At 40.4% G+C, this 19,183-nt stretch overlaps 1 protein-coding gene across 1 annotated transcript; it reads left to right on the forward strand.

Moving 5' to 3' along the window:
- Positions 1–16,991: 16,991 nt before the first annotated feature.
- Positions 16,992–18,884, forward strand: LOC109466388 (leucine-rich repeat-containing protein 4C-like). The gene has a single exon (XM_019764101.1). The coding sequence runs from the start codon at positions 16,992–16,994 to the stop codon at positions 18,882–18,884; it is 1,893 nt and encodes a 630-aa protein (XP_019619660.1).
- Positions 18,885–19,183: the final 299 nt, after the last annotated feature.

Genomic DNA, 19,183 nt, shown 5'->3' on the forward strand with positions numbered 1-19,183 from the left:
ACTACAAATATACTTAAGTAGAATGTTGATATTGTTACAGTAATGTATGATTTTGACATAGCTATGTCAAATATTCATTAATACCGAATTTCATAACCGTGTAGATAACAAGTAAATCCGTTTCAATACTACTAGTATATACAATTTTCAACTGCAATGCAGTAAAGGAATAACAGGTGGCGTTGTCGTATTGTAAACCTCCGACTCTGAGTGTATTCCACGTGGAAGTAAGATTGAGAAATTTTTGTCAGAATAAGATGTTGCCCAAAGGATGTATACGAAACATACGTAGATATCATACTGTGTGAAATACACACGAGATATCTTTACCAAATAATAAACAAGATGTCTTTCAGGTATCTTTAAATACAACATAACCATTCCATGGTTAAATTGAAAATCAGTTTAGAACTTTATTTATTAAAATCAACATCGCAGGAGTGCATCCTGAATCGCCTTGTAGTTTACAATATGTAAGCTAAAAACATTCAAAACTATCTAAAAACATTTGACCACATTAGCACTAACAGATTGACTGTATCATGTGACCATTCATCTTTATGAAATATTGTACTCATAATATCCGATAGTGATATAGATATGCATTTAACTGTTGCTGCTGCCTTATTTTAAGAGATCTAGGAATACAAATCCGTTTCACACCATACATGGCGTATAGGACAGCGCCCCTCTCTGTTTCGGTTCAAAAAAGATGTGCAAGCACTAAATTAATTTTTGTACATCATTTGTGACTATTCAGATAACAGATGATCACGTTACCAAAACCCAATTATCCTGATGATTTGTAACGGATACTCCATCTAATTAGCTTGTAGACTACACTATACTAAGTCCAAAATGAAGGAAAATGATTCACAGCCAATCTGCCCCACTGAGAGCCACCAATAACGTAAGCTTAAATGAGGAATTAGTTTAATTTCGTTCCAATAAATTTTACCCACCCCCAGACTTCCGGCACACGGGGTATATATATATATAATTAGTTCGCCCCAACAAGGTTCTGTCTACGAGAAGAGTATGAATAAATGAAGTTGATAATCCGTTTAAAGCCCCCGCAAACGAACTGTAAGCTATGTCAAGTTCCCCACGGTTAATAGAAATTAAGGGATACCGTAGAACAGTTCTGTCATTTTGATGCATGGCGTCGTCTTGTTTCATAAGATGCCCATTGTTGCCATCACATAGAACCACGCGGGAGATCAACTGCAATAAAATATAATCTCTTCCAACAAGTTTGCAGTAATTCGTCACAGCCAGGGAACGGGCGTGATGAATGAAATGCAGCGCGGGGTATTAACGAAGGAAGTTAAAGGCGTCCAATGCGATTTCAGGGCAGCAAAACTGGAAATATGCTGAATAAGGCAATCTTTGTGATATTGACACATACCGCTTCACATAAGCAAATAATGCTGAATAAGGAAATCACATAATGCTGAATAAGGCTATCTTTGTGATTTTGAAACATACTGCTTCACATAAGCACATTTGAGTCAAATGCCATTTACGTATTAACGAGGGAATTTTTGGCATCCAATGCGATTTCAGGGCAGCAAAACTGGAAATATGCTGAAAAAGGCAATCTTTGTGATATTGACACATACTGCTTCACATTAGCACATTTGAGTCAAATTCTCCCTCGCAAACAAATTACATACATTAATAATACTAAATGAAGAAATAATTGTACATTGTATTTAGTATTATTAATGTATGTTATTTGTATGTTTGTGAGGGAGACAACGAGAAAAGGTGAGCAATCAATTGTTTTCTCTTCCCCTCTGAAGAGCTAAATGAAGAAGTAAAGAAACAATCTGCGTGTGTGCGTGCAATATCACATGTAATCACATTTTTTTTGCAATTTAGTTTTCATTACCTAAAGACTACAAAGTGAACACAACACAAATATGTTTAACCAACTGTTATGCCTTTTGTTCTCGATCTCACGAATGTAAACATCAGAAGTGACAACATCAGCCGGGCATTTCACCTTTGACATAAATTCATTTTAACCGGCGTCCCACGCAGCAGCAGCCTGTCATGACGTCCAGCGGAGCCGCAGTGAGAAGCACGCCGCCTTCACGACTGTCACAACAGCGAGGCTTAACTTTATTTTATTATTTTTTTAATTTACTTATTTATTCCAACATGTAATCACCAGACGTGGTGACGGCACACTCAAGTTTCTTCAACTTATATAATGCCGCCACCAACACAGGGGACAAATGCATTACAGGACAATATTCATTTACACCTGAGCTAAGTGAAGAAAGCCGTATAAAGTGCCTTTCCCAAGGGCACAAGATCGGTGGCATGTCAGGACTCGAACCCAGGACTCTTAGTTCCGAGAGAGGCTTAACTTCCCTCGTTGATACCCAGGGGTGCCAAAGAATTAATCAGAATTTTACGGAATTCATACGATCCTTACTAGGAAACATACGAAGTATTTCTGTTCAATGAATGTCAACATACATTGGGACAGTGTTCCATCAACTCAGTATGTAGATAAGTGACTAGAATGTTGACTTGGAAAAATCAGGCATCCGGTGCAGTTTACAGAAAGATCACAACTCACACGTCTTATACTGTAGTGTTTTTTGTAAACGCACCGAACGTTATATTGTGTTGTGTCCAATAGATACAGGGTATGTTACTGTTTTGTTTGTTCAGCTCGTTCCGCAACAAAAACGTCAAATAACTCTCCCGAAACAAACAAATCCTACATAAAATTTAAAGATCACAACTCACACGTCTTTATATTGTAGTGTTTTTGTAAACGCACGGAACGTTATATTGTGTTGTGCCCAATCAATGTCTTTGGATACATGGTATGTTACTGTTTTTTTTGTCATAGCTCATACATACATACATATTCATAATCAGAGAGTTGAAGCATTAACATAGTTCAGCTTCCAGCTTTTTCAATCGTACATCATTTCTGTAAGTTCTTTTCCATACAGACCAGTCTCTAGCTCTATAATGTCCTTTAGCGTAGAGTATGGACGGCCTCTTCTCTGGATCCTCTTCGTTTTCGGAGACCAGAGAAAAAGTCACAGCTCGTTCCGCAACAAAACCGTCAAATAACCCTCCCGGAGCCAGCAGCCCGCCCTAACCCCGCTTCCTACGACTGTCGTGCCGGCGCCGCCCTCATCAAGTCCTGGAACACGTTAAGGTCATGTGAGCTTAACCTTTAAAATTAAGTGACCCGTGGGGTCATCAAAAGGGGGTGGAGGTGTGTGAAAGATATTACACAACAAATTTATTATACCCGGATGACAATGGCAGAAGCGTCCTTGACTATTCTTTCAGGCATGGTGCAAAATGCTGGAGATGCAAATCTATTATAATAATATGTACGTCATCTACATGGGTATACACAAGCACACTGGCGTTTATACGACTGGGCAACTAGAAATGATGCACAATTCTGTAAATGCAAATGTATTCTAATAATATGCACATGATCTGCATTAGTATACACTGGCGTATTAAACAACTTGACATGGCCGTAAAAATAAATAAAAAAACAGCAGTGGAAACAGGAACTGTTGAAAGAATGGATGCATCTAGAAACATTTAGAGACAAAACAGATACACGCCAATGTAAGCAAATGCACACGTGTTACCGCCTGAACGTCAATATTATAATTATGTAAATGTAGCCGGTTTCTAAGGACCCATTGGGTAAATATAAATAACTACAGCACATAGTCACAGACAAACAGAAAACCAAGTAGTAAGGGTTACATAATAGGATTCAATGAAGCAAAATCGAATCAAGACTGTTACGTAACATAATGGGATTGAATTAAGCTAAATCAACTTGACACTATGCTAACCTAGGAAATATCAATTAACAATGATAGGATTTAATAAAGGTAAATCAAATTTACACCATGTCAGCCTAGGAAATATAAAGAAAAATGCCATGACAGAAAATGATAAAATTTATACCTCGATGCCGTTTCAAAAGCGAATAAGAACACAATTAGCTACGTAGGGATGCTAATCCGACATTTTACATTGATGTGCTGTGGCACTTTTTTCTCTTCAATGGAAATGATATCGATGATTTGTGTAAAGCCCGTTGTCCAGTTCTAGTCCAACGATCACGACCATCATTTAGAATGCTTCCCAGCGTCTCGGTGTCCTGGCAAAATGGACCTACAGGGAAACAAGATAACCGTGAAATAACAATTGATGCCGTAGGAGAAAGCAAAAGGGTCTTACAATATCACTGACGCAACATCATCTTAGCCCCCTCCTTCCTATTTGAGACTTAAAATGGGATAATCAATCACTCCCCCTTCGATCTTTAGCTGTTTGAACCACGGACCTCACACGTATCTATTATACAAGCTTAATGTCGACCTGTCGAATTGCTTTAGCTCTTGGCAGTGTAGGTGACCCGTTGACGGATGGGTGTAAGATGTGTAGGCCATAATTTTTGACATTCTTTGTAAAACTTCTGCCAACTATTGTATTCTTACTCTTCAAATGTATGGCAATTGCCGGTTTTGAGGATTATTTTGTAGCTTTTTGACAGTGTAGATATCCTAGAGATGGATGAGAAGTCGATGAATTGGCAGGGATGTGTAGGCCATAATTTTGACATTCTTTGTAAAACTTCTGCCAACTATTGTATTCTTACTCTTTAATTGTATGGCAATTGCCGATTTTGAAGATTATTCTTTAGCTGTTTGGCAGTGTAGATATCCTAAAGATGGATGAGAAGTCGATGGATTGGCAGAGACATGCACGCCTGGATTTGTGAAATAAGGCAAAATTCTGCTTCTCGTAGGCTTTTTGTTCCTAAGATGGATGGAAATTTACAAATATAGGATTTAATTGAGAAGAATACTCTACTTTTGTAAACGTTGTAGACATTGATAATCTTTCACACTACTTCCCCCCATAAATTGGGTCTAGGTGATACTTTCAGTAACCACCATGTGTCACATTTGCTTATTGTCTTTAGAACTTACTGTAATATTTCTAAACTCATGTTCCAATACCTTCAAACAACTTCAAAATAATCTAAAAGTTGTCAGAGATGTGTCGGCCTGGATTTGTAAAATAAGGCAAAATTCTGATATCTCAGATCGATGGAAATTGCCAAATGAAGGATTTTACTGAGGAAGCAGAATACTCTACTTTTCTAAGTTGTCAACATTAATCATTTTTCATACTACTTTCCCCTCAGATAGGGTTTAAGTGTTGCTTCCAGTAACCACGACGTATCTCCTTTGCTTATTGTCTTTAGAACTGAAATGTTTCTAACTCACAATCGTCTCAAAGTTGCCAATGCAACGATTGCAACTCCGGGTCGTGGTTGTTAACTAATTACTCCTAATTATTATCATTAATTTTGAGTACAGAAGTGTTCTTTTCCATCATGTATTATTCAGAAATTGCGTAATATACTTTTTCATCAATTTAAGATTCAAATATTTAAGTGGAAAGTACGATGCAAGGATAAATAATGAAAAACAGTGTTATGGCAGCAGGGATATGCAGTGATCAGGCAATAGATTTCCACATGATGTCAACTAATTACAGTTGATATTGTCTGGTTCAAAATACAGTAAAACTTTATATAAATTTTTTTTTTTTGCGTTTGAGAATATGTATAATACATGCAAGGCTAATGGTGCCTTTGATATTATACTATAAAGTTGTCTACAGATAAACATTCAGTAATGAATATTTTTCGCTTGGAGGGTTTTAACATATTAAAAACCCTCACATGATATGAAACATTCGAGGAAGGCAATTTTACATACAATTTATTACCTTATCCACCAGGGCAGTAAGGCGATACTGGAGAGAACCTCGGGCTATGGCACGGTAACGGCTAGCGAAGGTTCGGGATAGATTGATTAATCTGGTGAAATATTGGCTGTACACTATTTGAACGGGGAGTATAAATCATTGCCACTTTCCTTAATACTACGATAAAAGAGCCCGCGAGACATTCCCCACCGGCCAGCCCGTGACACGTTCTTCCATTTAGGACTCGTAAAATGTGAGTTTTTCCAAGGAGCTAATGTGGATATTTCTAATATTAATCGCATGGCATTTTCAGGGCAATTTAAGGACATATAAGGGCATAAAATCGATAGGTAAATCGACCATTTGGTTTGTAATTTGTATTTCAATTCAGATGATGTTCATTATAATGATATGTTGCCGCAGGTGTCGTGAACACCAACTCATAAATCTCGCCCAAGTCTACAGGAAAACTTTAAAAGGTTGGGATGTCACAACAATTTACAGCATGCAGCAATTTCAAGGCCAGTATTTAAACTACAGGTGTAATGCACATGAAAGATAAAAACCTTGAAGGTACAGTACATATGGCTGAAGGGAATTGGACCTAAATTTTACAGTTTTAATGTCATCCCTTGGCAGCTGTCCTTCAGTCTTATTTAATTCACAAAAGCCAAGTTACTAGTCAATCGTTATTTCATTAATTTCTGTAACTTGTTTATTATGCATTTCTGCAATGTTTCAATTGAATAAAGATATTAAAGGTCACATGGACATATCTAAAGAGCAAACCATATAAGGTTTACTCCTTTTCTAGGAAGCCAATTCCTATTAAAAACCATCATGAATCTTACTATGGCATTTGTGGTAATGACAGGGATCCACCCTTTCAAACTGATGGCCCAGTCTGGAGTCATATTTTTTTCCAACCAGGCCTCATCCAAAACACTGCGAAACGATCTGCTTCAAATCAGACTCTTGGAGTAAGTAAAAAGCACGTAAAGCTGTCAACATTTACTCTCCATGTAATTGATGATGAAAGCTTTACAACAAATGAATTTTCCCATGTCTTCCTTTTTACCACATGTTTTAAAGTAATAAAAAAATCAGGCCGGAGGATACATGTCATATGGACATTGTGTATATTTTAATTACTTTGTATATGTCTTTGTATATACCTCATTTAGATGTCCATGTATTGTCTCTCAATTTATTTATGTGACAAATGGTACTCAATTCAGGGGGTAGTAGTTATTCTCCCTTGCTGATGTACATTTGAAATAATGCAATAAAGAAATTGAAAAAAAAATCCAAAAGAACATTGACTCAGATTTTACAGTACTAAAAATTCAAATCGACCAAGAGGACGCACATCTAAAAGGACATGGAATTTTGATAAGGTTTGAATCATAATCAATCTGTCGAGGTTGAACTGGCCAGGTCCCGGAGGGCGTTTCTCAATACCAGATCTTTGTCATGTCAGTGATCTGAGCAAACCGAGCGTGTAGCAGAGAGACGCTTCAATTGTTGCTGTCATGTCGCCGCCAGCTTGTCTGTGCCCATTGGGACTACAATAAAATAGTCAGAGATATCAGATGACACGATATCGACTACGGGAAAGAGTCGATGATGAATGTATTTGGCTGCAAGTTTGTGAGGAAGTCTGCTTTATAAATGACCCAACAGTACCAGACCGGCTTGGGAGACTTAGTTATCTCGATTCTTCCAAAAGGTAATAGAATCTACAAAGTACAACATCCAAACGTTTAAGCATGACAGATGCCATACTTCAACCCATACGTAGAAAGCAACTGCTGTAGGCTACTTTGGCAGTACTTAAGCATACCCATCATTCTTCATCATAATAACTAGTATTCGTGTATATATTTATTCACAATTTAAATCATTATTATCAGTATCTAGACGCCTACCAAATATCATACAAGTTACTGACAGCATTTTATACTATAAATGGAGGCTGTATCTGCATCTAACAGATCGTTTCATTGGTTTTTAGCATTATAAATACGTACTTGGTGCATCAGTCCTACTTTGCAAAAGTTCCCAGAGACATATTGCTGTAAAACTGAGGATTTAGTGAGGTTTCCGGCAATGGCAGCCTCGTAGGTCATCCATAAGCCGTTATGTCCTGTTAATGCACTTCTGGGATGAATGTGCAGTGGATGTGCCCATGGCCATCCCCACATTTTCAATATAAAAAGCTGACAAGTCATCAGTATAAAGCGCTACTGCAGCAAAAAGTTTGAACTCTGAAGAATTGTCCCGCATTATACAGCGTCCATCGTAGCAAATTTAATTTTCTCGGGTGAAAAGAAATTGCCGAGGGACACGGGAGGTCACGGCGTAAATCGGCGATAATGTTCTCTTCAAGCTTGATATGTCCTTTGGTGAGGAATTTTTACTGAGTTGTCTGGTATTATTGGGCTGTAATCATCAAAGCTGCTGGTATAAATTTTACTGCATGGATTGTAACGTATTGGGGGAATATTAAAGGGACTTAACCACGTAAGGATCATACTTGCATACCCCATACGATGTACCGGACCAGATTTGTGCATCGTCTTCATCTTGATGTACTGGACCACATTTACATACACCTTACGTTATGATATTCCGGGCCAGATTTGCATTCCACGCCCGATCCCCATTTTTATTTCTATTTTAATTCAATTGCAACGAGGCAACAAAATGGCCACCCAGGCAGCATGGCTGATATCGGGTGCCGAAAGATACACAAATTAAACATACGCAATATAACTTACTAGTACATTAACAAGTACCACGTTAGGCTAAGATCCATCAATAATAATATAAAACTTCTGAACCCCATGCACTGAACCAGACTTACCTACTCCCTTCCACTTTGTACCGGACCAGATTTACATACTGCAATTCCTGAATTTTTCACTGTACTTTTATGTTCACTATTTTCACTGTCACTTACTTGTGTACAGTGAACTTATCAATACAGTTAACGAATAATTAATTCCTGGACTTTTTTCCCTGCAACTGCCACCACCGTGAACATACAGTTCCGTGAACATGTCCATTTTTCTTAGACTGAAATTTTGCTGCCGTGAACATAAAGTGAATTACAGTATTTCATTCAATTCTGATGGGCTGGACGAGATTGTTTTACTTCTTTCAACCCCCAAACGATGAGCAATGCCATATTTCCATACCTACAGTTGCCAAAAGGCAACTAACTAGATTCAATCAGGCCTGCAGTGGGGGTTCAGGTAAGGTTACCAGCAGCCGACCAGCTCCAATACCCCGCTCTTGGCACGTATGGTCTATTCATTACAGGAAGTTTATCAATAAAGCTTGATAAACGAAGTGGTCATAGTTCGTGCAGTCGGTGTTGGAATTCCATCTGTCAAGACTCACGGTTGCATATGAACTATAGACTTCTGGAGATTGATTTTATATAAATGGACTTTGCAGGAGTAGGTAAACATCGATAAAGATCATTTGGAAATGTAATGTATTTGTTGGCGTGTTTTTCCTGATTATGGCTGATTTGTTGCCTCAACAGTTTCCTTTTAGATTTAAAATATGTTTAATGTATTTCTTCACTTTGGTACGGTACAGGTTGGTACGGTAGTGGGGTATGAAATACATATCTAAATCCTGTTAATGTGCAGTTTTCAATACCCCACGTCGGCGTTTAATTGATGAAACAAAGTTAAATGATTTCAGTTTTTGCAATTGACGACAAGTAAAGACAAGAAATGTAATTCTATTTACCGACACTTCTTATTATTCTTGTCGACATTTTCAATTATTTACGCGGTATGCTATATGTTTCTCGCTTTCTTTTATTGTTGTAATAGATTATTTGCAGAATTTAAAAAGTTCAACCGTGACAGTCTTTCGGAATGTGGAACAACGCCATATTTTATGTGGGTCGTAATTGCATGTTAGTCAATCTAATTAGGCCATCTTTACTACATATTAACCAACTTTTCGTTCATCTGACAATGTCAAAAGTCATTCGTCGAAACTGATTAGCAGCTAAAGTACAAAACTATACAAGATTCTTGACAATCAACAAATCCAATGTTTTAATCATTCTTAGTTATTGATCCAGAAACGTGGCGGCTCTTTTGAGTTGCAAACGAGTCCACTCACGCAGCATGTCCATTAGCCATTCTTATCACGTAGAGCCGTTCTACTACCTAATTTTCTCCTCTTGCCTCAGGCGATCACATTGAAGCTGCATCTAGAGAGAGGGGCAGGCTACTTATCCTAACGGGGATCCACTTGTCCGCGGACAGTAACTCGTCCCTGATCTGAGCATCTCGCGGATGAATAACGTTTTGTGCTTTTGTGGGCCATTTACTTACGTATTGGCTAAACTGCGAAACTTCAACTTCGTAATATGATATAACTGTAACACCGTAAAGCACTGGCGATGTCAGGTAGGTTCAGGACAAATGCCTTCAGGGGTTCCTTTGAACGATAAAACTAGTCGTCCACAAATGGCGGCAAAAACGACCTCAGGCACACACTAAACACAGCCAGGACATCAGTCTTCAGATCTTGTCCTCTGTATTCACCATCAAATGAATGGTTTGCCAAGAAGCCGCACTCGTAAAGCTTTTAAGGTACATTAGACACGCTTGAAATTAAAGGTTGTCGGATGTTTCAGTGCAGTCATTTACGCCCAAGCTTTATTCAGATACAAGTCAAAGGACGGGCATTTCAAAGGAAATGAATGATAGTTTACACATATATACATGTACCAGTCCCAACCTGCAAAATGTGCACATATTCAAGTCGATCAATCAAGTGCTTGAAGTGCTTTTCAGCGTTTGGATAAAAGCGTTTGGATAAAAACCTAAAACGGTTACATTAGAACATTGGCAAATGCGTCATATTTGTGACAAATACCTGAAACCTGCTCCAAAAAGAACCAGAGGTAGCCATGATTACAAATTCCAGTTATACACAGCACATAAAGACTGCATTAGGTTTTCTTTATTTCCTCGCACGGTAAGCGAATGGAATCAGTTGCCGGGCCCAGTGGTGAGGGCACCGACAGCAGAGGCTTTTAAGGCCAGGGTAAAACCCCGTTTAGGGGTGGTTCAAGGATAAACAAGAATATATCACAATGCATGTGTTTGCCATTTTTATTATTTCCTATTTACATATTGCCAGTACAGGTGCCCAACGTATAAACATGTTTTTACTCAACATCATGTGATTATTTATTTAGTTATGTCATTCATTTATTTATAGCAGTTAGTTAGATATCTAACTAAGATTTATAGCAGTTAGTTAGATATATATAAATGATACATTCATGCAATGATATAGGTTTAACATCTCGAAGACTGAACCATATTGAACTTTTAAAACGAGAAAAAATTATTATGTCTCTGATTTTAAGTCAGTCTCAGCCCTGAAGAAATAGGTGACATCTCCAGTAGCTCGGTCAGGCTGAAACATGTCTTATCACCGCCTGGCATCACTGTTGTGCCGTGTATGGGCGGAACCCGTCGCCAGTACAGACAATCGTCTGACAGCCAGGTCAGTAGGATTGACACATTTCCACTACAATGGGCCCGGTATGGCGAACAGATACGCTCACACAAGTGATGTTCTCAATCTATTCACTCATGCAAACACGTTTCTTTACTCTCTTACGCAGTTTGTGGTGGATTATTATAATTAGTGCGTAGGAGGTAATTCGGGGGTCCACAAAGCATTGAGAGGTCAGTCGACATAAAGAATATCCATCGCACAAAAGCACCAATGAAAAAAATGTATCAAAATATATATTTTGAAATCCCAAAACCAAGACAAAAATCATCCATTGTAGTTATACATGCATTATTCAAAAGACGTCCAACGTTAAAATTTACAAATTTTTTATTAGCCATTGTCCTTGTTACTTTGTTTCCTTAGAGCATACTTTTATTTAGATGAGCTCCCAACTGACAAGATAAGTCAATAAATCTCATCTTGTTGCTGCCATGAAACCTTTAGTACCATTTTATTACTGCTACCCTCCAGCCAAAGACCTACATGTACCACTGATTTATTATGTCATTTATACCGCCCCTTGAGACTCGAAAAGTTGTGCTAAAACTATCTGGGTCACTGGGGGAAAAAGAATGACAGTCCTTGTACAGAACTGGGCTGAGTCGTTGCCATTTCTCTTGAGCAAGTGGCCAAAATCATGTCTTGTTTGGAAAACTGTGACAACCGCAGTACGTCTTGTCTAAGTGGATTTGTAAGATCACGCACTCCTCGACATAGTATTTTATCTTAACTTTTAAGAAAGATCTTGAAATCTATCACTGTTTGATAAGATAGCAAACTTGTAAAAGAGGTTTAGGAACTCGTGAGTAGTGACACGTGATTCACATACGATCAGTTTAGCTATTCTCCAAGCAGATCCTAGGGTTGCAAAAGACTGTATCAAATTAGTCAGGCAGTATCAATTCGCCAGAGAGTATTGACCCTTCTCTGGCGAAGAGATACTGCCTGGCCAATTTGATACTGTCTTTTGCCACCCTAGGATCTGCTTGGAGATTAGAGTTTAGCCGCCGTTGATGGATATGCATTACGTAAAGATTATTCCATGTTGCGATACGTACCTGGATGGCACTACACGCCTCATAGACTGGGATGAAAGTATGCGTGTCACAGGAATATCAAGTCTTTGATCAAAAACCATTTGTCACATCTTATCAATTCAAGACGTTATTGTTTGAACCATAATGAGCCATAGCTTTTTAATTCGTGATTTATTCTAGAAAGAAATGGACCATTGGGCGCATCGAAACCTCCTTTTTAATTGCCCACTTGGCGTGTAAAGAATATCCAATGCTACAATGAAATAGTATAAAAGAATTTTAATGGCATAATAGGTGTGACAAAATTTACAATTATTCTAATTGAGATGGTATAATAAGATCGTCTACTAAGAAAATAACAGTAATTATAGACACATAGATACCTACATTTAGCATATTCTGCCATAATGATGCACACCATCTATGCCTTATGTAGCGATCGTTGTAGTATGCAAAAATGTCAATTACGTGAGAAATGCCTGTTTTCACAATCTCACATCTTGCATGATAACTGTTCTGTGCATCTAGAAAAATATTTCATCGAAACTGGCAACATAATTTTCATCTAAAGATTTACTATACCTACGAATGGCCATGTGGTATATTAATTTAGTTCCAAAAATCGGTAAGAGTATTTTTTCATCATTCAAAATGATGTGTAAGTTATATTTCGTCACATTGCGTATTGTTTTATCGTTTTCTTGTGGCAAGCTCTAAAAACGTTTGTTCTTTTTTCTATATTCTAACATTAGCTTTCCATATCAAATAGTGCAGAACGGAACACTATGACTCCAGACACTATTGCAGGAAGTCCTTCACCCCACCGAGTGTGAAACAATGTCCCCTTGATCTTCGATAAAAAGTAAACTAATTCTAATTTGAAACCATCGAATTTCCGGAGACAAATGGTTTCTCCCCACTCCAAGTACGGGCTTATCAAGGACATTGCATTCACGGGAAATTTATATAGATGACCCTTTGTTCCGGAGTCCTGATTAGTTTTCGGAGCTAACAAGGAGAAATAATTAAAATCGGTAGGGATATCGGTCATGGCTTTCGTTTCTGACTCTTGCTGAAACACGGGACGAACGGATGGGTTGGAAACATTTAGAGAGAATTACCTCGGAGACCTTTAGCATTAGGGTTGATGTGAGTTGTAGATTTGTTTTAACCCTCAGAGACAACTTGATGACCTGGTCAATGAGTTAATCTATTTTACCCTGGAAACGTAATTTGTACGCCCTCCTGTGACCGCACGGGACAGCGATTCTTCTGCTCATCTAAGAGGAGATACAATCTTGTCTTGCAGACAGACACTGTTCTTATTACCTCGCATTTTTTGTGCCTTTCAACATAAATTGGCAGTCTAAACATCAACACCCTGCATAACGTTGTTGCTTGCTTACACATGCCTTGCGTTACTGTAATATCATCCATGGTGGTTTTAGATTAAATTACACTACGGCAGTGTTTAATTAATTATATACAGACAGCATGTTGAACTGGCTCCGTAAATAAAGACTAAGTAAGATACATATATAACTCGCAAAGACTCTGTCATTACATGTATCACTTGTTTTCTTTTTGCAGTTTTGTTTACTATTTGTTGAAGTTGCGAGAACTTTCAGTGTTCTATCACTAACAATGACTTTAACCATGCGCATTGAAATTGTACTCAGCAAAAAGGACGCTATCCTTTACATATGGTAAGCGGTCTAATCAGTAGGAGAGGAGGAGCCGCCTGAAGGAACCATTTAACGTGGCACAAAACAGGGACAGCTGGCGCGCTATGCAGAATGCCAAGTCTGCCCACCCAGTACGCACAGAATTAATTAGAGATGCCGTTCAAAAGTCTTGTGGACAAAGCCTATTCGCGTGCACAGCCTTAGCAGTACTAACTTTAATCATCTGCATAATGTTTCTTTTAACCTTGGAATCGTACCAATAAAAGTTAGATCCCAGGCAAGCGGTAATAAATCTTAACAATCACTTAGTCGAAGCTGACGATTTATTACGTGCAACTCTGCAAACCCAGAGGCAAACAGTTAAGATTTACTATCATCATTTCTCTGCGCGGTATCTGGTAAGTTTGAAACAGTCAATCCCACATCTTGAACATGGCACAGACGGCGTTTTGATCATCCGACTGTTTTATGGCTCAATCAATAGATATGCAGCCATTCTCTCCACAAATTGGTCTGTTAGATATGTTGCAGCATAAGTTACAAATCACAGCGTATGTGTATCTGGTTAGAGGCATCCAAAAGTGTAATACCACATCTGTCTTATCCATCGTTTCGCATCGTTGCCGTAACAAGCTCAAGATCAGTAAGAAAAAAAATAAAGTTGCAGTCTTTACTCGCCAGATGGGAGAACAGCACTACATCGTTAAAAATCCAATTGGCAACGTTTGATTAGAAATTACTGCAACTGTGCCAGGCCTATCTCCCTCAGATCTGCGTAACGTGGCCATGGGGAATCTACTCTTCACATCTGCATATCGTGACCATTGTTGCAGTGTAAACCTACTCGGAACCGCAGGCATATTCCACATATCACACATGCCCGTGATCATGGGTGATTCTCATTATTATCTACATAAATCCTCACCAGAGATCGTTTACCTCGTGTAAGGCTATCTCTCTCCGCTATCCGGAAATAGAGATGTGCCTCCATGCATGCTACAGGTCGCGGGGTCGGAGAAACATAATGTAAAAGCAAACCCCTTTAAACGACTGGAGTCCCTGCTTCTCTTGTAAACGTAAAGGTGGCTCAACAATGTCTCTATGGCAAGCTCCATGGGACTATTTCCCGTTTTCCTGTCCTCCATGGAGAGAAAACAACACTTGAATAAGGTCTTTTCCATAGGGGCACTGCCATTCGTTATTTGAAAAAGGTTTTTGATGGAGAGTCTATGATTGATTGAAGCTCCTATAGGCTTTTCTGAAAGGGTAGCCGCTCGCTCGCCTTCTCCGTGGATCTCATTGGACTTTTTTTATATGCTGGAGTCAGCGGTGCGATACTGCCTAACCGCCAGTAATGTGCAATTCCGGGAGACCCTGTGGAAAAGAAAAGTTTGAGCGTTTGAGGACGATGTTCCGGGGCGTGAGTCGCGCCGCCAGTGGAACATTGGTGCATCGTATCTTTATTGATCCGTTGTTTTTCAGGGCGAGATAAATTAAGGCTAGGTAATGGCGGGTTCACACTGTACATCAATATGAGGTACCTGGACAGTAATTGTAACAGACACGCTGAACGGTGGACCACTGCGGGAGCAAAAAGGTAATTTGACCGGTCGATACGAGTGAAAATGCTTTTGATTTATTCTTTGGGATTCATCAATTCGCGAGATTGACTAAGTGCGGCGGGGTACACAATGGACACTTGTTTCCGTGTCGGGCTAGACAAATGTGTCTTCAGTCGCTTCAGATGAAGGTCTCTCCAATAGCGGCATCAAAGCCAGGCCGAGTGTCTGCGGATCGAGAGAGGCAGGAAATCCGCACGCAGTCAGATGAACGAACGGCCGGGGGAGAGCTTGTCTTTCGCCACACGATCGGTTTCGTCTAATCCTGCCACGTGACCGTCGTTACACGTGGATTTGATGAATGCAGCTCCTTGTGTCAACTCTGGAGAGGTAAGGAGACTTAATATGGATGCAGGACGCGCGCTGTGAGCGCCAAGGCGCTGCCATTGTACGTGCTTCACCGTGTACCATCTCTCGTGCGATCTCGCATGCGTCTGATGAGGGTGCTTGTTACAAAATTATGGGTCCGGATTCCTAATCTACCTTGAATTCTCGAGTGCCATATTTCCAGGACACCGATACCTGGTGGATCGTCCGATATTGGATTTATGCGTTCTATTAATATCGACCTTAAGTGGATTAAGAAGTATTAGTACAGATATGTGGTCGGCAGTTTTCGACGAAGGATCGGGGTCATCGCACAATGAGGGACTCCCGTCTCTTTCGGTATCGGACTGTGTCTTTTAAGTGAAAAATCGGAGGCAGACGGCCCGTGCTTCCATCTGTGTGCCTCCGGGCGGACGGCATGCTTAGATCGCTGTGCCTGCAGGCTGATTTTATCTGCGGGGCGTCAGGATTATCCTCTGTCATGTGGAGAAGGTGGTGGAGGATCGGCGGGAAGTTATACGTGCCACAAATCAAGAACGGGTGTCATCACATGGCAGCGTTACAGCGTGCCAGCCTCTGGGATATATTACTGAAGTGATGTTGTACCGCAGACGACAACTGATGACGAGAAGGCGGGCAGCGACCATGGCAGTTACAGTCAAACGGTACAGTACTCGACATGCCTTCCTAAGCCGCTCCTCTACATAAAGGATTGCGCCCGGTAAGCAAAGACGAGGTAGGCGTTGAATGCTTGATTTTGTTCAAATTGGAAAAAAGATATAGCGCTTGAATTGCTTGGTTTATGGAGTTAGTAGACGTTGTGGATCGATACTTTAGAAACGCCCAGGAAATAGGCGCGTTGGAGGGGAATTACGCCGCGTCAAATTATGATGATGGGGGATTATTTCGTCTACTCTTTGAGCAATGGATGGTCGGAAGGGATAACTGATGAGAGGATTTAGGGGAATATGGCGCCTCGGAAGTGTTTAGTCGGCCTGCGGGAGATCGTGGCACTTCTCGTCCTAGCCGGTGTAGTGGAGCGGGTCATGTTGGCGTCCTGCCCGGCACAGTGCGTCTGCGGAGGGGACTACACAACCGTGTCCTGCACTAATGGGGGCCTTCAGCAGGTGCCAAAGGGGACGCCGTATGGCGCGCTTTCATTAAGCATGAGCGGTAATAACATCACCAGAGTCGTCCACCATCAGTTCGCGGGATTTAGTCAGCTCCAGACCTTGGACCTCAGCTTCAATATGATATCGGAGATCGAGGACGGGGCCTTCGTTGGCCTGGAAAGCCTGCACACCCTACAACTTTATTACAACAGGTTGACCTCTATTCCCACCGAAGCACTGGGACGACTTCCGCATCTCAAAGAGCTGTGGCTGCGGGGTAATCCCATCAATTGTTTGGACGCAGATGCTTTCGCTTACCTCCCTAATCTACAGTTATTAGACCTAGGAGAGCTAAGACATCTAGAAGCCATAAGCAACGACATGTTTTCTGGTCTTTCTAAGTTAGTCCACCTCAACTTCGCTGTTGCGAACCTACAGACCGTGCCTTACCTTGGAGAACTGGAGAGTTTAGAAGAGCTAGATCTATCCGGGAATTCAATAAAAGTAATAGACAACGAGGCGTTTACGGGCCTCTCGAAATTAAAAAGGTTGATAATTATATCATCCCAAGTGACGGAAATTAAGAGATTTGCCCTCTCGCATTTGAAAAGTTTGACTGAATTGGACCTATCGTACAATAATATATCTGCATTGCCTTCGAACGAATTCATTGAGACGCCATTGTTGGCACAGGTCAACTTGAGGGTCAACCCCTGGAATTGTAGCTGCGATATCATTTGGCTGGTAGATTGGCTGCGAAGAAAGATCAAGTCCAAAACTTGTGACGTGTGTGGGGTTTGTCAAAGCCCAAACCGACTGGAAGGGATGTCGTTGTTTGACATCAGGAGCGACGATGTGAGATGCGAAAACGGCAACAAGACAAAAAGTAGTACAGAAACCAAGATCAACATCAACGTCATGGAGGGAGATGACGCATCTCTGCCTTGTATCACAGGGAGAACAGCCGCTGTGAGTTGGATAACGCCAAATGGAACCATCTTAAGAAGTAAATCCTTTCGAGTCCGCGTCAAAGTCCTGGAGGATGGAACGCTAAACCTCACGCGTGTTACCATGCACGACGCGGGGTCCTACAAGTGCATTCCGATGGGAAACCGTGAGCCGTCTAATACCGGTGAAGTAATCACTACTCTTAACGTTACTAAGAAGGGATCACAGAAGTCTGTGAACACGGAAGTCCCTTTGTTGGAAGAACCCGTCGCTAAGGATATAGGAGATTTGTCATGTGACACCGTCAAAGACAATGGTGTTGTAAGGAACGTGTCTTTGGAAAACTCCACGACTATCGCGTCTACACCACCGTCTGTTGACACGACAGATGATGGAATGGATGTTGACTACGAGCCTGATCCGAACAAGGATAAACCAGTGGACCATCAATGGATTATCATCGGTTCAATAGTGGGAATTGTCGCGTTTGGGATGTGCTTCTGGAGTACTATCTTCATCGCCCACAGGTTCAGGCACAGACAGTGTCGGCACGATCACACCAGATCGCCCGACGATGACCAAGATGACGAGTACATGGTGAACGGGATGGTACCTCAGACATCCTTCTACGGTTTAGTCCTGTCCGAGGACCAGAAGCCAGAGTCCCCTCCCCCTGTGTACAGTATAGATGTTAATGATGAAGATGCCTGTGACATGTACCACGGTGTTAAAACGTTTAAGTCAGATAAACCTATCAAAGCTGTCAAGTCAGTCACACTTAAAGTGGAAACAGAAGTATGACATACGCTGCTGCTTACATTGATTGATTCCATTTAGTTCATAGATCATCTAACTCAAGCAATCTCTCTGTACACATGTCATCTAGACTTGTCTGATATTGTCGAAAGAAAGCTAAATTATCAGATTGGCGTATTATCATTTTGCTGTGTTGACTGCATTGATATAGGTGCAGCCAATATTGTGTTCGTGTCCTATATCTACAAAGGCAATATTTCATGTTCCCCATACTTAAAGGCAATATTTCATGTTCACTTCTCGGGTTGGCCAAATTGCTGTATTTCATTAACAGTGTCTTGATG

Source organism: Branchiostoma belcheri, unplaced genomic scaffold (genome assembly GCF_001625305.1).
Source record: "Branchiostoma belcheri isolate BF01 breed outbred unplaced genomic scaffold, Haploidv18h27 scaffold165, whole genome shotgun sequence".
Taxonomy (NCBI): domain Eukaryota; kingdom Metazoa; phylum Chordata; class Leptocardii; order Amphioxiformes; family Branchiostomatidae; genus Branchiostoma; species Branchiostoma belcheri.